Here is a 27178-nt window from a genome sequence, read left to right as displayed (position 1 = left end):
TACATATATATATATATATTCATATAGGTATACACACACGCACAACCACAACGCACACATATATAATTACACACCGTGTGTGTGTGTGTGTTTCAATGTGTATGCATGTATGTATATAAGAATTTCATTTGACCAATTAAACAGTGGGAGATGACATGAAAAAATAAAAACAACACCATTTTCCCCCCCGATAGTTTTTCTTCCCTCCCCCCGACAACTTCACACACTTAAGAAAAAAGGGAACAACAAAAGGGGTTTTCATGTTTGTTTGTTTGTTTTGTTTTGTTTTCTTCTTTGCCCCCAAATATATAAAATCACGACCCCGTACTGTCATATCTGCCTTTGTTTGTTGTTGGTTTTTTTTATTTTATATATTCTTTTTTTGAATTCTATGTTTTTCCAGCACGAAGTGAAGGCCAAGGCACCTTCCTTCCTTTAGAAGTGTTTATGACAAAGTTCACAGGTGAAGTGCTGTTCTCCTATGTGTGTCCGGAAATGGCGAGTGAGATGGGACGCCTCAAAGAACTTGGAGTGACATATCTCACACTCATAAGGTCGGTCGGTGGAGTGTGTCCGCCTGTGTACAGTAAGTGTGTAGGACTGGGAGAAGGCCTTGCTGCAGACATCACACTTGAACGGGCGTTCGCCGGAATGTGTTCGCATGTGCCGGGTCAGCGTGTACGACTGGGAGAAGGCCTTCTCACAGACTTTGCACTTAAATGGTTTCTCTCCAGAATGAATTCTTTTGTGCCTGGTCAAATGACTCGGCTCCTGGAAACATTTGTGACACACTTCACACTCGAATGGCCTCTCCCCTGTGTGAGTTTTCAGGTGTTTCTTTAGAGTTGTCAGATTCGTAAACACCCGGCTACAAATAGCGCAAGCTTCTGAAACCACTGACTTGGAGCGATTCGCTTTCTTCTTCTTCTTCTGTCCGTTGGCACTGCTACCATTGCTGTTACTGTTCACGCCACCTTCAGTTTTGATCGTTTCTGCCGTCTCAAATATTTCGTTCTGAATATCTATTGGTTCCACTTTACACACCACCATCTTGTTCTCCTCCAACAGCCCCTCCTCAGACACCTGGTTCCCATCAACAACAGCTTCCACCGAAGCAGATTCAACATTTTCCCTGAGAGTATCCAAATCAAAAGTTTCCGATTCCTTGGAAGATACGGTTGATTCGCCTCCACTGTTCTTGGAGACGTCGGTGCCACACACGGCAACTGCAAGTTCAGTAGGAGAGCACATACTGCTCTCTATTTCAACTGTGGGGCCCTCGGCAGCGCACAAACCATTGCCGAGGTTGTCAGATGAGCTTGCAGCAGCCAATATGGTGTTAACAAGTCCAGCTGTGCAAATGTTGCCAACTGAAGACACAGTCTCTCCGTTGTTTGTAATAACTGCCAGGCAAGCGTTGTTGCCCTGGAGTATGGTGTTGTTGTTCATAGGTAAGACAGTGGTGCCTGAGGTGCTGATGGTCGGCAGCACCGTGGCGCAGGTGCCGATAGTTGGTAGTACAGTACCTATAGTCGGTAGAGCAGTCATGCATGTACTAATAGTTGGCAGAGCTGTAATACATGTACTAATTGATGGCAGGGCCGTCATACAGGTACTGATCGCAGGTAAAGCAGTAACACACGAACTAATAGCTGGCAGAGCAGAAACACAACTGCTGGTAGCCAATGGTTTCAGGTCTTCAGATCCATTTTCACTGATCGCAACGGTGCTGTCGGTGGTCGTGACAACTGCTCCGCTTGTAGCGTTGACCGTCTCAACAGATTCTGTTTTGGGTTTGTGAGTGCGCATGTGTCTGGTCAGCGTATACGACTGTGAAAATGCTTTCTCACAAACTTTACATTTAAACGGCCTCTCACCTGAGTGGATGATCTTGTGTCGCTTCAAGTTGCTTGGTTCCTGGAAACATTTTTTACAAACATCACATTCAAACGGTTTCTCACCCGAATGGGTTTTCATGTGTTTCTTCAAACTGGTTGAATTTGTAAACACTCGGTTACAAACAGTACAAGTCTCGGGTACCGATGACTTTGGTCGACTTGGTCTTTTCTTCTTAGTAGCATCCGGTGCCGTTGTCTCGGCAACCTGGTCGTTTGTTTGGTTCTGAGTCAGACAAACCCCGTACGTATTGCTGCTGGCTGGTTCCGTTTTGATCATGCTTACATCAACCAAACCACCCTGGGTATCAGTCTGGCAAATGCTGGCCACACTGCCATCGGAGTTGGTTAATGCTTCTTGGTTGACGTTCTTTGCCACACTCGCTACACAGAGGTTTGATATGTCGGTGGCACAGATGTTGTTCTCAAGTGTAATTGCTGTGCAAATTGTATTTCCCAAAGCATCCGTGGCGCAGATGTTATTAGCAAGAACTTCCTGGGTGCAGATATTATTGGTTAAACTATCGGTGACACATATATTACCGGGACTGTCCGATGTACAAATACTGGTTCCAGCGAAGTTGATATGGGTCCCAGGACTATCCGATACACAGATATTATTGCCAGGACTGTTGGCTACACAGATATTGCTCATTGAAATATCAGCCACACATACATTATTCATCCCAATATCGGTGCCACAGATATTGCTCATGGTAATTTCTGGCCCACACACTGTGCCAATCTGGATATCAGAGGCGCAAATGTTATTCATAGAGATATCGCTATCACATATGGCATTCATCTGAATATCAGATTCGCAGATGTCTTGCATTGCAATATCAGACACATCAGCCATTGGTATCTCTGCAGCACACACGTCACTGATAGGGATTTCTGGTTCACACATATCTGACATAGGAAGGTCTGCCTCACACAAATCGTTCATAGCAACATCAGCGCCGCAAATATTGTCCATTGGAAGGACACTTTCACAAATATTGCCTTTTGAATTTACTCGACTGCAAATGTCGTTGTGTTGTTCTCCACGCGGTGGGTTGCTTTCTCTCGCACCGATGCCAACACTTTCCGACAGGCTTTCTCCACCGGAAGAATTCTCCAAGCCTCCAGAATCACAAATTTTGTTCTCAAAACCAGCAGCAGCTGCAGCAGTAGAATCACAGAGTCCTTTCTCACAGTTGTCTATATTTGTGGGCTCACTCGTTCCGGAACCATCCAATATCTGCTTCATACGAGTGTGGATTTCATTGGACTCCTCAGTATCTAATGTTGCAATTATATTTACAGTGGCATCATTTTCACTCATCGAATCCACATAATTCTCCTCTCCCTGACTTCTATCATTGGTAGAACTTTCACAATCAACAATACTGTTTGTTAGAATCTCTGCATCGACAGTAGATTTCCCCCCATAAATCTCCAAATTTCCTACGGAGTCTGTTGTTATATAGGCGTGGCCTCCTTCAACTGTACCGAGTTCTCCTGAAACATTATTTTCAATACAGTTGGTTTCGTTGAAATCTTCTTTCGAAGGATTTTGAGGAAAGTTTGAAATTTCATAAAGGTTGCCCGACAATTCCACAAGTCCAGCAAGAGTTCTCTGTGTCGTCTCTAATTCGCTGCTTGCACCATCCTCTTCGTCTTCGTCCTCAATTTCATCAAAATCACTCAACCCCTGAATGCTATCAGTGGCAACTCTCGTTTCGTTTGTCACATTCTCAAAAGTGCCGTCTTCTTCGTCGGCTTTCTTGGTCTTCTGTAACAATTCAATGATGGCATTTTGAGCAGTTTCGTAGATTCTGACGTCATGTTTGAAGTTCTCCGAAAGAGAATCGGCAGCTAAAGAATGGCCTTCACCTAATTCTATAGGGGAAAGACTTTCAGAACCAGAAGCTTCCAACTTGCATATAGAAGCATTGTTTTCACACGAGCTCTTGGAGGTGTTGTCCTGTAGACACGCGTCACTTGCCGAGTTACTGGATTCAAATGTGACATTCCTGGAGCTATCTGTTCCAGTTTGATTCTTTGCTTCAGATTCAACGACCATTAGATTGTCTAAAGTCATTGATTCTGTGAGAGATACACTAGTTCTTTCAGTGGATCTGCAGCGCCAAAGAATAAAACCACAATCAACGACTTGTAACAGTTTAAAATAGAAATTCGCTTCTGTCCTGGATGCTGCAGACAACTTTGGCCAGAGAAACGATGCTTTTTCGAGAAGATTCTTTCACCAAAGCAGCATCTGAAAGCAAAAAAATAAAATAAAATAAATAAATACATAAAAATTTAAATTATGAAATGCATTCAATAAACTAACATAATAATTAGTATCGTAAACAATGTAATAATTAAATAAAATTATTTAATTCCAGTATTTAAAACACAATTATTTTCTGATTTAATAACAAATACAATAGGAAACAGATTTTACTATTGAACAAGAATTAATCCCTTAACACCAAATGGTGGAATTAATAAATAATTCCATTTGTCCCATGAAAATCTGAATCTAAATATCATCGTCCTGGATGCTGGTTACCAGTCTCTCTCATCACAAACAACATCTCCAGATGATCAATTCTCTATTTATTATCAACAGCTTTGATGTGAAAACTATTTCACTTTCTTTTGTATAATCATAGTTTGTGAATGATGGCAAGGCTGGTTGCAGCTTTGCAAATGGCCAAGCGTTGGTCTTTGATATTTACAATGGCATCAGTGGAAATGACAGAAAGAAGAAGAAGAAAAAAAAAAGAGACATAATACAGAAATGGTTTAATCTTCTGTTGATATCCAAGCAGTGACAACCACACACACACGCATGCATGGTAGGCTTCTATACAGTCTCTGTCAACTAAATCCCCTTCTTACGGTCCTGATCAAGCTGTGGTAGGAGGTGCTTGCCCAAGATGCTGTGTAGTGGAAGGGTATGGGGGCTAAACTTTTGAACCCCAAAGTAACATCCGATGTCAACTTATTAAACAAAACATCAAATGATGCTTGTAGGATGGGAGAATGGTGGAGAGGGCTGACAGTGGAGGCAATATTAACCCTTTTGTGACCAACCTGGCTCTTTAGTACAAATGTCTGGTTTTCAAAAGTTCTGAATTAAAATCTTCCACCAAACCTTAATCACAATTTATGTTCCTAACACTAGCTTAATGATAACTAAGTTATTTTACTAAATTCTTTGTTATATTTAAAGTAATTGGAAGAAACACTGAGCATCTCAAAATAAATACAGTAATGAAAGGGTTAAAAGGTATTGAGACAATGGCAGGAGAGTTACACTTGGAAGGTGACGACCACCACCGATCGACACACCCATCGAGATACTCCAATATTTCATGTTGTTGAATAACACTTGGGACTCAGTTCCACAAGACTCAAAGCAGCACGGGGCATGTAAGATACATCCAGTCCGCTTCTAGCATCTGATGAGATGGGCACGTCCTGTGCACTTACAAAACTTTATGTGATGTGCAACTGATTCAAACTGTTATCAAAACATGTATGGAACTCCTATGAATTGTGTTGTGTGCTACTTTCTTTCTTCCATATATCATCATCATCATCATCACCATCGTTTAACGTCCGTTTTCCATGCTAGCACTGGTTGGACGGTTCGACCAGGGTCTGGGAAACCAGGAGGCTGCACCAGGATCCAGTCTGATCTGGCAGTGTTTCTACAGCTGGATGCCCTTCCTAATGCCAACCACTCCGTGAGTGTAGTGGGTGCTTTTTACATATCACCGGCACAGGGGCCAGAGGAGACTGGCAAACGGCCAGAATCGGTTGGTGCTTTTTACGTGCCACTGACATATATATACATATGTATTCGAAGAAATGAGGTACTCAGAAATCTGGATGGTTTTATATTTACAGATATTTATTAGTAAGTTATATGTTTTTATAAATCATATATTAGCGCTTGCATCCACTCTAGCAGATTTGTCAAATCTACTAGAGTGAACGCAAGTGCTAATATATGATTTATAAAAACACATAACTTACTAATAAATATCAGTAAATATAAAACCATCCAGATTTCTGAGTACCTCATTTCTTCTAATATGAAATACCTGAACATCATCTCCAAACCTTCTAATATATATATATAATATATTCATTAGAGGCAAGTATGCATTAATAATGTTACTCATTTTTTAATATATACTTAGGTGAGATTTTAACATCGACAACTATGAATAATAGTTATAAAATTTGTTTGTATACTCAGCATGTACAAATTTCTCATGGCTAGACACTGCACAATTTGAGAGGAGTTATCTCCCTTATGTCAATCTACACCAGACCCACTACAGCTCCAGTAGGGGGCAGCAGTTTCCATGATCTTTGTAAGTCTGCTTCCCCCACCCACAGGTGAGGGCGACGCAGCTGGTGGCTGATGCCCAGGCTGGGGCATCTGTGATTTTATGTCTTTGGGGGAAAAGAAGCAGGAACGTAACTGGAGGATTAGATGTCAGTAATAATACCTATTTCTTTACTACCCATAAGGGGCTAAACAAAGAGAGGACAGACAAACGGATTAAGTTTATATCGACCCCAGTGTGTAACTGGTACTTAATTCATTGGCCCCAAAAGGATGAAAGACAAAGTCGACCATGGCGGAATTTGAACTCAGAACATAGCGGCAGTGAAAATACCAAAGGTTCACTACGTTCAGGTGTTCACCTGTTTGTTACCATATTTCTACTGAAATAAAACTTTCTTCCTTTCAATTAATTTTGAAGATAATGAAGAGTTTGGAAAAATAATTTTTGCTGTTATTAAATTGGTGTTTAGAATAAAAACTGACAGGAAACGTTGATGGAATGTTTTAATTCTGATCACATAAAAACTAGAAGTTTATTATAGTGTAGGCCCAGGAGTTGGCTCAGGTGGACTGATAGCAAAAGGGCTCAACAGGCAACTGTGATCAGCCCAACAAAGAAGAAAATGTTGGATGCAGTAAATTTTCCATATAACATTTTATTTATTCCCATTTTCAGTCTTAAATCGGAGACAGAACACAAGAGGAGCGGGCGAGGGTGGAGAGGGGGCAGAGATCCACAGTTAATTTCAATGAATCAATTATTGGATTTTTTTTTCTTTTGGCTTTAGAAAATACAAAATGGTTCAAGAAACGAAATGAATAATGAGGCATCTATATGTCATAGGATTAAAGCCTCCACAACACTTTAGCCACTCTATCGGTCACTATTGTATCCCTAGCATGTGTGCATATACATACATATTATGTATATAAACACAAACACACATATTTATATGTATATATACACACAAGCTTCATCACAGTTTCCATCTATCAAATCCGCTTACAAGGCTTTGGTTGGCATAGGGCTATAGAAGAAGACACTTGGCCAAGGTGCTGCACTGTGGGACTGAACCAGAAACCAAGTGGTTGCAAACTGACTGTCTTAACCACACAGCCAGGCCTGTTCTCCCTCCTCCTCCTCCTCCTCCTATACACACAGGTGAATTCTATACACAAGTACTTATTTGGTATGGGTTTATATATACATACATCCAAAGAGATGTGTGTGTGTGTCAATTGAGGCATAACAACCCCTTGTCTATATAGTGCATCCCTAATTATGGGAAACGGAATCCCAGAAAAAAGAATCCCAAATGTACGATACACACTGACTTTTGTTTAGGGTTAGGGTTTATGATGTAAGGTAATAAAAGAATACTTAGCCATATTTATTATAATTGCTGTGTAAAATACATTGTAAAAGTTTGCACATCTTAAATATAACAAAAACTAAATTGAAAGGTGACCTTTGACCTTAACGAGTGAAAACTGTAAAAGTGCATTTGCTACAAAGGTAACTTTGTGGAAATCATGCAATCATGCTTTTTATCTAAAAAAATCAATCAATCTACTTTCGATAATGACAGAGGATTTTAAAAAGTTTGTGTTCAGTTTTATTGTTCGGTTGAGAGAGGGATGTAGAAATGGCCAGGTTGGCAGGAGAACTAAGGATTGGTTTTTTTTTTATTTAAAAACCCTGTTTTTCTTTATTAAATTAAAAAAAGGAACAAGTTTTGAACATCAGACGTTCAAGATCTGGTAATTATTTTTAATTAAATAGAAAATCATCATCATCATCATAAAAAAATAAAAAAATTGATTAAAACATTTTTTTTTAATCAGAATCTTAAACTGAAATAGTATATTAAATTTTTTAGAAAATGACAAAAATACAAAACAAAACCAAAAAAAGGCCCCATTTTGAAACAAATTCTCCCAATATATATATTTTTTAAAATAATTTCATGGGACATAAAATGTGATGACAATATATTTAATGTTCATTTATAGTAGAAATTTTTGTCTAGATTAAAAATAAATCATCATCATCATTTGATGTCCGTTTTCCATGCTGGCATGGGTTGGATGGTTTGACAGAAGCTGGCAAGCCAGAGAGCTGCCCCAGGCCCTGATTGTCTGTTTTGGCCCTGGTTTCTACAATTGGATGACCTTCCTAGCGCCAACCACTCTACAGAGTGTTCTGGGTGCATTTCAGGTGGCACAAGCACCAGGGTCTTTTACATGGCACAGGTGTTGTTTCGATGGTGCCACCACCAGCACAGTGTTCCATTGCTATCTGTGACAATTTATTTTCTGATTATTTCATATAAACAATCATTAGACAATTCTACTTTATATAGCTGGTCATCTCTATATATATAAACGGCAAAATGTTTGTGTGTGTGTGCATGTCCTTTATACAAATCCACAATTTTTCAGTTAGAGGGCTCGCATTTTCTGTGGTCATTCAAAACTGTCCAAGGGTGGTCGTGCACATCTTTACATTTCCCCAGTCACCCTGCAAAGCCATTAAGAAATCAATAGAAGTGACTTTTTTGTGAATTTTCTATGCAAAACCCAATCAAAATGCCCGAAACTTGATACGCCAATTGAATGCCAGCTAGCTGTATGTGATTGGTCGGAGATTTGGACAGTACTCACATGTATGTGCGCACGCACGCAGCTGTATATGCATGCACTAGCACTATGACCCGGCGTTGCTGGATCATAGTGCTAGTTAACCAATATAATCTCTAGTATAATCATAATTACGACATATATTCATCATCATCATCGTTGAACAGATCTCTGTGCAGAGTTTGTTGGGTGGGGATTAACACTTCTGAGTCCATCCGTTCGTTTCTAGGCTTTGTTTTGTATATCTTTTATCTTTTATTTATATCACTGATTGGACTGTGGCCAGGCTGGGGCACTGCCTTGAAGTAGATTAGTCGAAATAAATCAATCCTAGGACTTTTCTTTGAAGCCCAGCAGTGATTTCATTGGTCTTATGAGGAAATAAACAAACTAACATTGGTTGTCAAAGCAGTGGTGGGTGACGAACACAAAGACACCCCCACCACTATACACACACACATATAGACACATAAACACACATATGCGAAGTCCCTTAATGTGAGTGTGACACTACTGGGCATCTTTCTGAATGAAATCTCAGCAACCATTGCTTTGCCATGAGACCGGAAAAATTCATTTCTTAGAGTGGTTAGGAGTTTATATATATATATATATATATATTATATAATGTAGTCGTTCCTTATTCACAAAATTTCAGAAAAGGAGAGAATCTCTGGGTGGAATCGTCTCTCCTCTCCATTTCCAGCAGATTGTCTCCCTTGCAAAGCAGACTCCAATGGGAAATGATTTACACAGAGAGAAATATATACATACATCATACACACAGATTTATATACACATTTATACACACGGGTGTGTGTGTGTATACATAAACATTCATACATGTAGACACACACACTCAATGTAACATGTTAATGCTAGACATCAGTGTTCTTGTAACTGTCAATCCATTTTTAACTGTTCCATCCATTTCCTAGCTTACCTTGGAAAAATGGATGTGAACCTGTGTATAAAATAGTGCGTGTGTGTGTGTGAGTGTGTGTGTGTGTGTGAGTGTGTGTGTGTGTGTGTGTGTGTGTGTGTGAGTGTGTGTGTGTGTGTGTAAAAGACTGCATCACAAAAATAAACTAGATAACACAGACACACACACACACACACGTAACACATTTGAAGAAATAGAAAATAATTAAGCATATAAAAAACATGGAATAGAAACTAAAAAATACAGACAGAAAATATCAATACTAATAATAATAATAATAATAATAATAATAATACTAATAAAAGAAATACTAATAAAGATAAGACTAGTGTTAATAATAAGCCTTTTGAAGAAGGGGAGAGAGAGAGAGAAAAAAGAAGAAAGAAAAAAAACTAGGTGTGATTAGAAGAAATGTTAGTGGAAGGGAAACTAGACTAATGTGTGAGAAAGTGAGAGGAGTGAGTGAGTGAAAGTGAAAGAAAGGCAGGTATAAAGGAGGAAGGTGAAGAAAGAAGGAAAAGAGAGAAGGCAGAGAGAGAGAGAGAGAGTCTGCAGGGAAAGGCGTGGATTGCCTACTCACCGGAAGGGAAGCTGGCTAAATGCCAACCATACGTAAGATGCTTTTAAGTCGCACATCGGGTGGGGTATTCCCTTTTAAAATGGTTCCCTTCGAGGGGAACCATGTTTGTTGGTTTTTGGGACGACACGGCAGAATCTAGAGGGACGGTCAGATATAGTCTTTCGTGTTGAATGGAATTGGAAAATGGTCGAGAGAGGAGCAGGAAAAAAAAAAAAAAAAAAGAAACAGAGAAACGAAAAAAAGAAAAAGAAAAAAGAAAACGAAAATTAAAATAAAATAAAAAAATTACAATCAATAACATCAAGAATAAAACAACAATGCATAAATATACGAAAATCACTGGAAATAATAATAACAATAACAATAATTATAGTAACAATATAACTACAAAAACAAAGTACATAAATATATAAAAATATCACAAAAAATGAAATCACAAAAAGGAAATTAAATAAGGAATAACAAAGAATTTGTGTATATATACTTGTGTGTGTGTGCGTGTATGAGCGTGTGTGTATATACACATTTTATATACATACATACACACATGGAGCTGGTGATTCATGCCTTTAATTCTCAAATGCTGCTCTACCCTGGTGTCTTCTCCCAAACTAAGATGGATTAGGGTATGAACTACTGTGTGAAACTTATTGGTGACTGAGCGAATCCTCAGCCTCATACAAATTTAAAACTCAACATGAGTACTCTTACACTTGGAAAAACAACACACACACACGCTCACATGTTTACACATGTATGTACGGGTAATAATCCCCCTTAAAATCTGTTAGAATGAAACCCTATAATTTAATCAGAGGACCTAATTTCACAGAGAGTCATATAGCACTGATGCTCAATGCATATTTCTTCATAACCCCTATGCTATGCTGGTCCTACAAGAATTAACATATGAAGGGACACTCTAGCTCAGTGGCAGAAAGACTCTGTGGAGCTGATTGCACAATAATGTTTGCCCAGCCGATGCTGTAAAGGGGCTGCTAAGAGGAAGGGCATCCAGCTGTAAATATCAGGATCAAACATCATCATTTAGCGTCCGCTTTCCATGCTAGCATGGGTTGGACGGTTCAACTGGGGACTGGGAAGCCAGGAGGCTGCATCAGGCCCAGTCTGATCTGACAATGTTTCTGCAGCTGGATGCCCTTCCCTGCTGAATGGCTGTGGTTCAATAAGCGTAAGGGTCAATTGCTTAACTTATGTGTCAGGGAAGAATTGATAGAACATTGGACAGAATGCTCTGCACCATTGAGTCATATCCCTTTATGTTCTGAGTTCAAATCCAATTAAAGTCAACTTAATTTTTTCATTCTTCTGGGTTGATTTAATCTACTACAGCTTGACCCAAAAACATATGCTCTTATGCCTATGTCAAAAATCAATAATAATTATTATTATCATTATTATTAGTGGTGATAGAATTGTTTGTGTGCTAGACATAAAGTGAAAAAGGATATTAAATGTTTCATACATATATATATATATATATATATATATATATCTGTAAATGTAATATGTGACAATTATTCGGTAGCCAAGATAAAACTCTGAGTTTCAGATGCTGAGGTGGAAATCCACACCACCATCTCTTCAGTTATCCGGCCATCGGAAAACTTGGCTACTGAATAATTGTCACATATTATATTTACAGATAAGTTTTTTTCCCTCTTCACCCCAAAAAAGAATGGCGAACGTTGAAATAATTTTCAAATATTTGAAAATTAATTAAAACTAGAAAAACAGAATTTGAGAAAAAAAAGGAAATGATAAACAGAAAAGTGACAATGAAATAGAAGATATATTCACAAAGACACAGACAATCAGATTTTAAACATTTGCAAACGAAAACTTGCACATCTAACAAAAACTAACAAAAATATAAACAACAGCAATGAAAACTTGCAAAATCTCAACAAATGTACTGACAACAAGCCCTTTGCTGCAAAAGGAGGTTTTAGAGGAATAGGTTGAATCCAGCCCAAGAAAGAGGCATGGCAGTGGTATGTTACAAAAGGTGGTGCTTCCTTGCCTGAGGAATTTATCAAAGTAAGCGGGGAAAGTGAACTATTTATCCTTCATGAAGGCCCGAGCGAGTTTCCACATGCCTTCAAAGGAACAGAGAAAAGGAGCCTTAAATGATATGTGGCATGATATAAGGTCCATTGATTAATGTAGGGCAGAAGGAGAGGCAACATCAAAACTGAGAATGAAACAATAAAGGAGCCGATAAAAAACAGGGGTCACAAAGGAGCCGATAAAAAACAGGGGTCACAAAGGAGACGATAAAAAACAGGAGTCACAAAGGAGACGATAAAAGACAGGGGTCACAAAGGAGACGATAAAAGACAGGGGTCACAAAGGAGACGATAAAAGACAGGGGTCACAAAGGAGACGATAAAAGACAGGGGTCACAAAGGAGATGATAAAAAACAAGGGTCACAAAGTAGATGATAAAAAAAAAACAGGGGTCACAAAGACAAAATTTAGTTGGATGTTGACATTTTGTCATCACTTCTACATCACAGAACAGGTAGATAATGAATATTAAGGTGACATTAATCACATAAAGTCAGGTAGATGCCTGAACATGCAGATCGTGATGATGCCTCCCAAAGTCCACAGAATAATTCTGCAACTTTACTCCAGTACACATGTGGAGAGTCATATCATGTGGAGAGTCATATCATGTGGAGAGTCATATCATGTGGAGAGTCATATCATGTGGAGAGTCATATCATGTGGCAGTGAACCCAGTGTGATCAATTTGTTCAACTAAACCTTTTTTTATTACCTATGGACCCCTTTGATTACTATTTTATTCTGGTGGAACCCCCCATAGCCATGCAGTGTTCAAAAACTAGTTTTATGGATACTTCTTGCAAAAGCCCTCATCTGTTTCCCTTGTGTGGGTTTGCAATGGAACTCTCTGAGACAACAGGTTTCAGTGGCCGAAAACACGAGACAAAGAAACTTAGTTGATTAAATATAGATACATCTAAAACAAAATTTTCTCATCAGCCCCTACAATACTACCACAGAACCTCAATTTACTGTTTTATCTATTTGGCCCGTGAAAAAATCTTATAATGGACCTAACCCCCACCAGGTTGAGAGCCACAGAACTAAACTCTAGAAGGTGGTGCCCCAGTATGGCCACAGCCCAATGACTGAAACAAGTAAAATGATAAAAACTTATTGTTTGACAATCCTTCTCCTGGCCTTCCTTTTTATAGGGCAATGAATGCACATCCTGCGCTTTCATATGACTGCGTGTGTGCACATGCCTTCTGCTGCATTCAAAAGAGAGGCCAGGGGACACAATAAAAGGATGATTATTATTATTATTATTATTATTGTTGTTGTTGTTGTTGTTATTTGCATGTCCAAGTGGCCATAAACCAGGTCTTTGAATTCAGCAAAGATCTCCAGACACTGTGCTGGCATTAATGTCTGTTAATTTCCTCCCAAGACTTCCTTTATTTGGCGATATTTCCATATTTCTTATGCATAGATAAAGAGAGGGGGGGGGAAACAAACAAATCAAAAAAAAAAAAAAAAAAGAAAGAAAGAAAAATAGTTATCAGCATGTAAATAAATGAGAAGTGGTTGTTTTTACTTGAATTAATTGTTTTACTGAGAGAATAAATAAGAAAGACATTGTTGCAAGTGAGAGGTGCCAATGGACTAACCAACCATCCAACCAGCCATCCAACCATTTAGCCAGCCAGCCAGCCAGCCATCCAACCAACAAACCAACCCACCAACCAACCAGCCAGCCAGCCAGCCAACCATCCAACCAACAAACCAACCCACCAACCAACCAGCCAGCCAACCATCCAACCAACAAACCAACCCACCAACCAACCATCCAACCAGCCAGCCAGCCAGCCAGCCAACCATCCAACCAACCAACCAACCAGCCAGCCAGCCAGCCAACCATCCAACCAACCAGCCAGCCATCCAACCAACCAACCAGCCAGCCATCCAACCAACCAGACAACCATCCAACCAGCCAGTCAGCCAGCCAGCCAGCCATCCAACCAACCAACCAGCCAACCAACCAACCAACCAGCCAGCCATCCATCCATCCAACCAACCAACCATCCAGCCATCCAACAAGAGTTTTCTGAGTTTAGGTTCAGTGCCAAGGAATATGATAAGTAATTCAAGAAATTCACTCTGGAATAAGGCATCACAGACGTTTGGTAACCTAATTATTGCAGGATGAGGTGGAGATCATGGTAATACTGAAGAGGAGGCAGCAGAACTGCAGAAGAATGTATTTCAATGGCAAAGAAAGGATTCCGGAATAAGAGACGGAATATATTAGCAGAACTCTCTTCTGCAAGAGATGTTCTTCTTCTGAAGATTTATGGACTTGAATAATGGTTCAAGGAATTAGGAGGCATCTAATTTATGGAAAGATATCAAAAGATGAAAGAAGCACTCTTTAACTCACTTCAAGGCTCTGGTTTCTTTTTGGACTGTGGCCCAGAATTTTGTGTCTGGTGCTATTTTATCGATCTTTATTTAGTGATTGGCTAAGTTCATTTTGACATCGAGGGACTTAGTGACTAAATATGGCAATCATCAGAGACCATCCCTAACCAATACACACACACACACATGTATACATATATACACACACCTATATACATATTTATACACACCTATACAATATATATATATATATATATATATATATATATATATATATATATATATATATATTTATATATATGAGAGAGAGAGAGAGAGAGAGAGAGAGAGAGAGAGAGAGAGAGAGAGAGAGAATATGAAATGAGCTAATTTTTTCCAACTCTAAGACTATTCCCTTTATTCTCTTCCGTCAGACAAACATAACAAGACAAGAAACAATAGACCTATAGTTATGTAGATATATGTATTAACACTGTTGCATTTTATGTCCACTTTTTCCATGCTGGCATGGGTTGGAGGAGCACTTATTCGTTCAATGTATCCTATGGCCAAATGCCTTTACAGATTTTTCCTCAGGATCATATTTTGATCATATTTTTACACATTGTAACTCTTCAACAGTGTTCATAATATTCCTAGTTTGGTGATGTTTACCCAGTGTAAGCTATGGACACATAAGAGGTGCAGCAACATCAAAGAAAGGTTAACTGGGAAGATAGTTTTGGTGTGTGGCAGATGCACAGGTGCAATAAACACCGAAGATGTACAGAAAACAGATTCCATCACATGCCAGAGGCAAAAAACTAGAAGCAGTTGATAGCTTGTGTTACCTCAGTGACCAAATCAGTAGTGGAGGTGGATGCTCTGAGAGCATAGCTGCTATAATAAGAATAGCCTGGGCAAAGTTCAGAAAGCTCCAATATCTGCTGGCAACAAAGAGCCTCTCACTCAGAGTGAAAGGTAGATTGTATGATGCTTGTGTGTGAACAACCATGCTACATGGCAGTGAAATATGAGCTGTGACTGCTGAGGACATGCGTAGGCTTGTAAGAAATGAAGCTAGCATGCTCCGCTGGATGTGTAATGTCAGTGTGCACACACAACAGAGTGTAAGCGCCCTGAGAGAAATGCTGGCCATAAGAAGCATCAGATGTGATGTGCAAGAAAGACAACTGCACCAGTATGGTCATGTGATGCATATGGATGAGGACAGCTGTGTGGAGAAGTGTCATGTCCTAACAATGGAGGGAACCTGTGGACGAGGTAGACCCAGGAAGACATGGGATGAGGTGGTGAAGCATGACCTTCGAATGTTGGATCTCATCGAGGCAATGACAAGCGACCGAGACCTTTGAAGATAAGTTGTGCTTGAGAAGATCCAGCAAGCCAAGTGAGACCATAGCTATGGCTGATGCCAGTGTCACATAACTGACCCATTTAAAAGCACCTTTCAATCGTTGGCTGATGTGCCGCGCTTGTGAAGACCTGTTGACCCAAGTGAAATCAGTCGTGGCCGATGCCAGTGCCACCTGACTGGCTCCTATGCCAGTGGCATGTAAAAGGCACTCACTACATTCTCAGAGTGGTTGGTGTTAGGAAGAGCATCCAGCTGTAGAAACCTTGCCAAATCAGACTGGGACCTGGGTCAGCCTCTTGGCTTGCCAGGCATCAATCAAACCGTCCAACCCATGTCAGCATGGAAAGCGCATGTTAAATGATGATGAGTGATGTCAAGATAAGGATATACAGACACAGGGAGATATGGGTGGAGGCACACACATATGCACACGCCCATAAATTTGATATTCTTCTTCTACTTGTTTCAGTCATTGAACTGTGGCCATGTTGAGGCACTTTCTGGAAGTGTTTAGTCAAACAAATACACACCCACACACACAAGATGAGCTTCTTTCAGTTTCCATTTACCAAATGTACTCCCAAGGCTATAGTAGAAAACACTTGCCTAGGACTGAACCCAAGACCACGTGGTTGAGAAACAGACTTGTTAACCAGACAGCCATCCACACCTACCCCAACTGATACATGTTTATGAAGCACTTCTGTACACTACAACACCTTTATGTGTTTTCAGAAATATTTATTTATTTATAATGGCTTCCATCTTTATTGAGGACACTTTTAATTTTTCCGTTTGACAATAGCAAAGCATTTAGTGCAGAGTTTGGTTTTATTGACAAGGATAACATTCGGAATAATGACCTGCTGACTCATTCTCATTTCCATTTAGATTCCAATGCATCAGAATCATATTTTAGAACAATCACAACGGCTCTCGTGTTGTTAACATTTTCCCATTGACAAACGTTATTTATGTGACAAACACAAGTCTATGTCTGGGCGAATTTATACTCATTTTAATGTATACCTGTCTGCCAGAAGTAATAACAGGATCTCCTAAAATTGGAACATATTACCATTACAAAATGAAGGACATAGAAAGACAAAGTGGAGAATGTAAGCCTAAAAATAAAAAGGAGAGTGACACAACGCTTGGAACTTATCTGCCTAGGTGGTTCCAGTCTTTAGGACATAAACTTCCTGTTTCAAAGCGATTTCAACAGAAGCCTTTGTACAAATAATCTTCATGGTAATTTGGTCCAAACACCAGCTTAGTAGTGACAATTTTACTAAAATCTTAATTATTTTCTAAATTAATTGGAACTAATGCAATGTTTTTCAATAGTAAAATGGTAACAAAAGGGTTTAATGTCTTAGAGCTGAGATAAAACTGGAAAATCTATGGCAAACGACAATATGTATCAGGGCTCCCTTATTTAGTGACGTCACACATTTGTACAAAGATATTACATCCAGGTTTCAATTATTACAATGAACATACTTGGACAGCTGAGCCACACTGGGCCATTTGTAAACATACTGTGCCTCAACAACACGCTGACTGCTTCTAGGATAATTGGAGATTATTTCTAGATAACAGGAACACATTGATAATTTCTGAACAACTGGACATACGGACAACTTTTGGGACAATTTGACACACTGAAGACTTCTGTGTGATCACATGTGTGTTCCGTTCCATAGGGGTTTACACGGATCTAAATAAAAGTAATCACCGCAATAATACCTCTATTTGAAATACACACACACACACACACACACACACGTAACCATCATCATATTTCATGATTGTTTTAATGTCCACTTGACTATCTGAGTTGTAATAATGAAGTCAGAGCAAAGAGTGATATTTTGAAATCATTTAATATGTATGTTTCAGGCCTGCATTAATATGTAACGAGGAATGCATCCATTGCACTTAGTTGAGACAATTCTTAGTGTAACATGAAATACATCATCACCACCATCATCATCATCATCATATGGTGTCCATTTTCCACGCTGGCATTGGTTGGATGGTTTGATTGAAACTGCTAAGCCCAAGAGCTGTACCAGATTCCAGTCTGATTACGGTTTCGTTTCTACAGCTGGATGTCCTTCATAAAGCCAACCACTCCAAGAGTGTAGTGGGTGCCTTCTACGTGTCACCAGACACACACACACAAACACAGACACACACACATGAGTCATAGGATTGATCCGAATGTAGGCTGATCAACATGCAGGATGCCTGAAACGGCAAGGTACAATAACATGGAGTTCACAGGTAAAACAACCATGAAGGTACCAGGTATTGGTAGGATACTGTAGATAGGTAAGTACCAAATGCAATTCAAAGCAGAGATCCAACTCTAGGCCGATTCTAAATATGGTGTGTGTCCTTTTATGTGTCTGTGGTTTAGAGAGAGACCATAGGAGCTCGTGAGTGCACTCCACTGCTTGACTCCAAAGTCAGAGTGTTGAGAAAGCAAGACATTTATCTCTCCTGGGACAGGCACCAGTTTATTGCAGGTAACATTACTTGAATATTAGGTGATACAAATTAACGACGGCCAGGTGAAGTGGTGTGTGTGTGTGTGTGTGTGTGTGTGTGCACAGTAGGGATATAGAGGGCTGGAGAATTTTACTGCTCAAAGATATGACAAAAGTCTAGAGCAGATATGAAACCACCGGCATAAAAAGAGTGCATATATATATATATATATATATATATATATATATATGTGTGTATATATATGTATTGGATCGTTAGCTCCTACACACAATTTTTTTCTCTCCTTGTTTCTTTTCTGTTTATCTTTCTGTCGAAGAGCGTAGGCTCGAAACGTAAAAGACTTGTTTTATTTCTATTCCTGAGCGCCATACTAATACAATTGTTTGTTTGTACTCTACCTGCCTTCGTCTTTTGTTTATTTTCGTAAACCTTCCCGTTATATATATATATATATATATATAATTCTTGAAGTAGCACCATGGTGATGCATGAAGTATGTACTGTAGCGCCATCTTGCTGAAAATATGCATTATTAATTTCCCTTTCAGTGAGTTGACCTACAAATGGATGGACAATATTTGAGCAATATCTCTTGGGGTTGATGGTGTCTTCAAAAAATATCGGTCCCACAATTCACTGTGGAGACTTTCTGAACACCGTGTATAAAGGAATGTTATTTCCACACCCATCCACACACACACACACACACACACCAAAGATAAAAATGTTGATAACAAATATAAACAATAACCAACACAAAAGACATTGACTTAAATCACCTCAGCACAGCATAAACTGGCCTTTTTAATCCTGGCTGCAGTTTTATCATAAAATGTCAACAAGAAGGCAAAAGAGAATGGGGGAAAAACAAAAAACCAGTTGCCATTGTTGGTTTTGTTTTGGTTTCAAAGCCATGTGGCTGAGAAGTCTGCTGCTTAGCAAGCACATGCGGGGGGGGGGGTGTGTGTGTGTGTGTGGTGTGTGTGTAGGTTTGGTAATGCAAACAGGAAAGTAGAAAGCAAACGTGGATATATATATAAAGTTAATCCAAACAAGAAAACAAAAAAACACAACAATGCGAGGACGTGGAACAAATAAAGTATTATTGGACGCTCAGGAAAGAAGGGAAGAAGGAGGGTTTAACGTTTCGAGCGGAGCTCTTCGTCGGAAACAAAGGAGAAGGAAAGATCCAGAGAAGGGAAGACAGAGGAAAAAAATCGCCGGTGGTACTCACGACGTCACATACTGATATATATATATATATATCACATACACATATATATATATATATATATATATATATATATATATATATATATCACAACATATATATATATATATATATATCACATACATATATATATATATATATATATATATATATATATCACATAATATATATATATCACATACATATATATCACATACATATATATATCACATACATATATATAATATATATATATATATATATATCACATACAATATATATATATATATATTATATATATATCACATACATATATATATATATATATATATATATATATATATATATATATTCACATACATATATATATAATATATATAATATATATATATATCACATACACACATATATATATATAGTTTCTTTTATTATGAATAAAAACTTCTGCCAGTTATTAATAATAAACACAACACCGCTGACCAAACATCTGGGATATTCACAGGTAAGTGGACAAGAGATCCAGTAATTCTTACATTCTAATGAAACACACTGCCTTCATCATCACCACCACCATCATCATCATCCTCATTTAACATCCGTTTTCCATGCTGGCATCGGTTGAGCACTTTGACAGGAGCAGGCAAACTGCAGAGCTGCCCCAGGCTCCAATTGTCTGTTTTGGCATAGTTTCTACTGCTGATGCCCTTCCTAATGCCAACCACTTTACAGAGTGGCACTGGGTGCTTTTTACCTGGCACCAGCACCAGAGCTTTTTCTTGTGGCCCTTCATTTCAATTAATTTTGAAAATTATGAAAGATTTAATAAAACAACTGACTTTTCTAATCTGGAGTTTAGAATATAAATTAAGGTGAAACTGTGATGGAGGTTTTTAATTTAGAAGAGAAAATTTGTGTTGTAGAACCAAGGACAATCTCAGGCTGGTTTGGTACCAAAAGGGTTAAGTATGTGTGTGTGCGAATTTGATTTCACAAATGGGACACAAATGTACTCAATACATACCATAGAGTATAAGACTTTGGAAAATGGAAATGTGAACTTTGTCTTAGCAACAGAAAGAAGTCTTAGACTTTAATAAGAAATGAATCTCTTTTATCTTTCACTGGTTTCAGTCATTAGACTATGGCCATACTGGGGCACTGTATCGAACAGTTTAGCTGAAACACATCGACAGTTTCTGTCTACTGAGTTCACTCAAGAAAAGCAAGGCTGACCCTGGCTGGATTTGAACTCAGACGGTAGAGATCCATAACGATATACTGTGGGGCAATCCATCACAGTTGTGATGATGATGATGATGATGACTTCTGTTATTTGCCAAAGGATGATGGGTGAGAGTCCATTGAAAGGAAAGGGACAGATTACAAAAACAATGATGATGATGATGATGATAAGGATGAAAGACAAAGTTGACCCTGATAGGATTTGAACTCAGAACGTAAAGAGATACGACAAATACTTGCAAGACCAATGCTCTGATGATTCCCCACAACCCCATCACCCGACCCCTAATAATGTTTAATAAGCCTGACATCTTAGATTTCTGTAATGAGGGAAAAAAAAGTGAGAAATTGTGTCAGACTTGACTTTGTTTAGACAAACAAACGGATTAAGTGAAGCAATTGTAATTGAGAGAGAGAGGGAGGGAGGGAGGGAGAGAGATTGGTGGAGAAAGAAAGAGAGATGGAAAAAGCAAAAAAAAAACCCAAAAAAAACCAGGTCAGGTAATCTTAGTCTTGGTTTTTCAATAACTTACGAAGAAAAAAAAAAAGAAAGAAATACCATTAAACCTGCAACACCACAATACTACTACTATTGATATCACTGATGATGATGATGATGATGATGATGATGATGATAATAATAATGATGATGATGATGATGATAATAATAATAATAATAATAATAATAATATTAATGATAATAATAATAATAATTAGCTGGACCCATGAAAAATTCATGGAAAACTATAGGCACAAAGCCTGAAATTTGGTGGGTGGAGGCCAGTCGATTAGATTGACCCCCAGTGTTTCACTGGTACTTAATTTATTGACCCCGAAAAGGATGAAAGGCAAAGTCAACCTCAGTGGAATTTGAACTCAGAACGTAAAGACAGATGAAATGCAGCTGAGCATTCAGCCCAGTGTGCCAACGACTCTACCAGCTCACTGCCATAATAATAATTATAATAATAATAATTTGACAAGCTCAGAAAATATAAAGACCTGCTCATTGAAATTGAGAAAATGTGGCATCTCAAGGCGGTTACAATACCAGTGATCGTAGGAGCACTAGGAATGATCAAGAAGGGAACCGAAAATTATATGAGAATGATCCCTGGCTTACCATCCCTGCAAGAAGTGCAAAAGATTGTCTTAACTGGTACATCACACGTATTGAGAAGAGCATTGTCGATGTGAGAACTATTACTACCCATGTATTTTAATTTAACTTTATTTCTATAAAAAAAAAAAGTGAGTTTAGTTTAATGGCCTACCAATGTATACAATGAGTTTCTTTGTCCTAGGAGTCGGGAAGACACTCGGCAAGAAATGGAAGCAAATTTGAAAGAAGAAAAACCCATAATAATAATAATAATAATAATAATTGCCTCAAATTTTGGCACAAGGCCAGCAATTTCAGGAGGAAAGAGTTAGTTGATTATACAGGGTGATTCAAAAGTCACCATACATAGGAAAAATTTAATTTTTTTTAAAAACTGTTTCTTATAAAAAAAAAATAATTGTTCTTATGTATGGTGACTTTTGAATCCCCCTGTATTGATCCCAGTACGCAACTGGTACTTTATTTTGTTGATCCTGATGGAATAAAAGGCAAAGTGAGCGTTAAAAAAAGATGATGATGAGATATAACGAGTTTTACGAAAAAATTTGATTGTGTATAGGCGTAGGAGTGGCTGTGTGGTAAGTAGCTTGCTAACCAACCACATGGTTCGGGGTTCAGTCCCACTGCATGGCACCTTGGGCAAGTGTCTTCTGCTATAGCCCTGGGCCGACCAAAGCCTTGTGAGTGGATTTGGTAGACGGAAACTGAAAGAAGCCTGTAGTATATATGTATATGTATGTGTGTGGTTGTGTGACAACCGATGGTGGTGTGTTTACGTCCCCGTAACTTAGCGGTTCGGCAAAAGAGACCGATAGAATAAGTACAGAGCTTACAAAGAGTGAGTCCCGGGGTCGATTTGCTTGACTAAAGGCGGTGCTCCAACATGGCCGCAGTCAAATGACTGAAACAAGTAAAAGAGTAAAGAGTGATGGTCTCTAATTATCAACCGATTGGATTTTGCTAATGTTGTAAACCAAACAGAAAGGATAAAGAAAATAGGGGAAAAAATTCTTTAATAAAAAATCATAGGTGTGGTTGTGTGGCAAGAAGCTTGCTTCCCAATCAAATGGTTTTGGGTTCAGTCCCACTGTGTGACACCTTGGGCAAGTATCTTCTATTATAGCCCCAGGCTGACCAAAGCCTTGTGAGTGGATTTCGTAGATGGAAAGTAAACGAAGCCTGTCGTGCATTTATCAGTGTTTGTCCCCTACCACCACTTAATAACTGGTGCTGGTGTGTTTACGACCCCATAACTTAGTGGTTTGGCAAAAGAGACTGATTAAAAAAGTACTAGGCTTTTTAAAAAAACAAACAAATGGGGTCAATTTGTTCAACTAAAATTCTTCAAGGTGATGCTCCAGCATGGCCTCAGACTAATGACTGAAAGAAAAGACGACAGATATCTCACAGGCTTCTACACAGTTTCCATTTATCAAAATATAATTCCTGTTGGTCAACTCCAGATAGAAGACACTTGTCACCAAGATAAGACCCTCGACAAAATCTTAGTGACGGGACATTCTTAACCAAGCAGTCAGGCGAGAACCCATGCGAAACAATGGAATATGAAAGCAGCTTTTGTTCTTTTACTTGTTTCAGTCAATAGACTGTGGCCATGCTGGGGCAGTGCCTCGAAGAATTTTTGGCTGAAAAAAATCGACCCCAGCACTTAATTTTTTTAAAACCTGGTACTTATTCCACCAGTTTCTTTTGTCAAACTGCTAAGTTACTGAGACATAAACACAGCAACAATATACATACTACAGGCTTTTTCAGTTTCCACCTACCAAATACACTAAGAAAGCTTTCATCAGTCCAAGGCTGTAGTAGAAGACATTTGCCCAATGTGCTATGCAGTGGGAAGAAGAAAAAGAAAACCATGATTTTCTTTAATTATTTCAATTCCAGCACAAAACATTAGCCATAATTCAGAGCTAAATACCATCGAAAAGAGATTAGAAAAGATGAGGAATGAGAAAGAAGATAATAAAAATTTATTCAGAAAATTCTGGCAAAAAACAGAATCAGATGAGATGAAGAAAAGTCACAGAAAAAACCAAATAACATTTTCAGAAAATGAAAAAGAAAAAAAAGAAGAAAGAAGTTTGACATCCATCGAAAGAAGATGCTGGATAAATTTGAGAAAGAAACGTGAAGGAAAAGAGAAGAAACCTGATCGAATTGAGTCATAATTTATTTGATGAAGTGAAAGAAAAATATATAAATAAAAAACCAAACAACCCAAAAAATGGCATTTAAAAAGAAGAACGGAATAAGACAAACATAAAACAACTGGAATACACACCAGGATATGACAAAATCCAAAACTTGCAACTGAAGAATTTAATTTACCAGCAAACCAATGACATATTGGTGAAGTTGTTAGAGAGTCAAAGGGAATGGCAGAAGGATTGGCAGCTTTAAGTAATATTCTGGTTGTTTAAGACCCGAGTACCAAGGTACAGGTGTGGCAAGGTGCACTTACCTGCTACCATGTCAACAAAATGAGGACTTGAAAACAACCCCTGAGGGAAGGGCGCATTTGTTTTTTTACTCTCCCACGAAAATTCCATGCCACAAACATTCTGTTTGTCATGGAAGCCACATTGTATGCATGTGTATGTGTGCATTGAGAAGGGAGGGTCCTTGACCAGATGGAACAAGGATGGATTAAATTAGAACGGAAACTGGTACCCCTATGACGTGTGTACATATAACACAATTTTGGAAACAATTCAGATAATAAAGTTCAGCAGCAAACCAAACAAACTCTACCAACATAAGCCAGAGATGGAACTTTTAAGTGGCCACTCTTCTTGCTAGAAACTGCAACTAAATTCCCCCTGAAAACACACACAACAACATGGTGAATAATGTGGTCCTAAGTTCCTTGAACACAGAAATGCAATCGAGTGGATACAGTTGGAATGGCTTTGATCAAAAATTCTCCCAACCACGACAGACCTGGGACTAAACAACAATAACAGGCCTCCATTAATTATACTGCAGGACATTTGAGAAGTTGTTGCTGTTTAACCCCTGGTCAGCTGTGACTAAGGAGTCCCATGGTCAAAGAAATTCCAACCATGAATATAATGTTCTTTTAAATTTCTTCTTCTTCAGTCATTATGTATCTAAGACTACATGATGCAATGTGTCCTTCAGTTTCAAAGACAGTAGGGTGAGGTTTGAGAGAGATCTGATGGTCAAATAACCATGTAAAGACTCCTGGGGTGAACTTAATACAGTTGTCACAACTGGATTGAATTTCTCAATTTTAACAAATAGAAACACTTTTTTTTCTTTTCTTTTTAATTGTCTGAGACCTGAAGAAATCTTTCACCCAAGAATCAATCAAAGAAGCAAAATATATTTGTAGTGACAGATTTCAATCTTTTTTTTTTTTTATCATTTTTCTGTTGAATTACACTTTCTTTGTTTCAATTAATTTTGAGAATAACGAAGAACTTAGTAAAATAATTTTGTCATTATTAATTAAACTGTTGTTTGGAACATAAATCAACATGAAATTTTGGAAAACAAAGTTTTAATTTAGGTGATTTTAAAATGGGAACCTTTTATCGTAGAACCAAGGGTGGTTTCAAACTGGTTGCTACTAAAACTATAGCAAATAATGTGAAAGAAAGAAAGAAAGGCGATAAGAAGGTGAGAAAAAAAAATACAAATAAAAAAAAGAAAAACTAGAGAAATATGAAAAAGAAACAAAGAAAAAAAATAAGTAAAAAATAAAGAAAGAAAGCAGAAGATGGAAAAAGTGAAAGGAGAGGAAGACACCAGCACTGACTATTAATGCAACAAAGGCCATCCTTGGATTTTCATTTTATGGGGTCACTGGACTTTTTTTTTTAAAGGCTTAGAGGGACTGAAGATTAAGGCTTGGTTGCAACACAAAGGATTTGAGAAAAGATACCCAAAAGTGAGGTGGTGGGTGTTAAGTCTACACAGCAGTTAGAATTCCCTTCCAAATTATATCTTACCACCTTACGGAAAAAAAGACACATTAGATAATGTAGTCCTAGGTGCACCATGCCTGAATAAAAGCTAAGATTATCACATCTAGAATACTTCTGACCATAGGTCAAACTGGATCACGGCAAACCTAGAATTGACTAAAAAGGTTTTCCAGGGCCAGATGGAATCTGTTGAGGCAGATTTTCTAAAGCTGGATGCTCTCACTGTTGCCAACACAAACCTGTTTCCATGCAAGGGGACACTTCTCCCATTGCCAGACAGGTTTTTCACAGAAGACCAGAAGCAAGTACGTTGCCTCGTTTACAACCATCATGTGATGTTAAGACAAGAGTTTACAGGCACACACACACAGGGCTTCTTTCAGTTTTCGTCAACCAAATCCACTCACAAGGCTTTGGTTGACCTGGAGCTATAGAAGACACTTGTCCAAGGTGCTGCACAGTGGGACAGAACCTGAAACCACGTGATTAGGAAGTATGTTTACCACAGGGCCACACCAAGAATCTACAATTAGAACAGTTATGAGCAGTTACTCTTTTACTCTTTTACTTGTTTCAGTCATTTGACTGCGGCCATGCTGGAGCACCGCTTTTAATTGAACAACTCGACCCCGGGACTTATTCTTTTGTAAGCCCAGTACTTATTTTATCGGTCTCTTTTACCGAACCGCTAAGTAACGGGGACATAAACACACCAGCATCGGTTGTCAAGCAATGCTAGAGAGACAAACACAGACACACAAACACACACACATATATATATATATATATACATATATACGACGGGCTTCTTTTCAGTTTCCGTCTACCAAATCCACTCACAAGGCTTTGGTCGGCCCGAGGCTATAGTAGAAGACACTTGCCCAA

At 38.5% G+C, this 27178-nt stretch overlaps 1 protein-coding gene across 2 annotated transcripts in view; it reads right to left on the bottom strand.

The window, feature by feature from the left end:
• Positions 1-377: 377 nt before the first annotated feature.
• LOC115221811 overlaps positions 378-27178 on the bottom strand; it is an 85984-nt gene continuing 59183 nt past the window's right edge. Inside the window, exons 2-3 of one of the 2 annotated variants that reach the window (XM_029792044.2) lie at positions 10416-10573; positions 378-4158 (exon numbers count right to left, since the gene is read on the bottom strand). In XM_029792044.2, coding sequence (XP_029647904.1) covers positions 436-3981 — 3546 coding nt within the window. In that variant the 5' untranslated portion in view covers positions 3982-4158; positions 10416-10573 and the 3' untranslated portion in view covers positions 378-435. The remainder of the gene's footprint in view (positions 4159-10415; positions 10574-27178) is intronic. The other variant, XM_036511087.1, reaches the window with a different exon arrangement.

The sequence above is a fragment of the Octopus sinensis genome, linkage group LG18 (genome assembly GCF_006345805.1).
Source record: "Octopus sinensis linkage group LG18, ASM634580v1, whole genome shotgun sequence".
In the NCBI taxonomy this organism is placed as follows: domain Eukaryota; kingdom Metazoa; phylum Mollusca; class Cephalopoda; order Octopoda; family Octopodidae; genus Octopus; species Octopus sinensis.
This window is presented reverse-complemented; position numbering and strand designations above follow the sequence as displayed.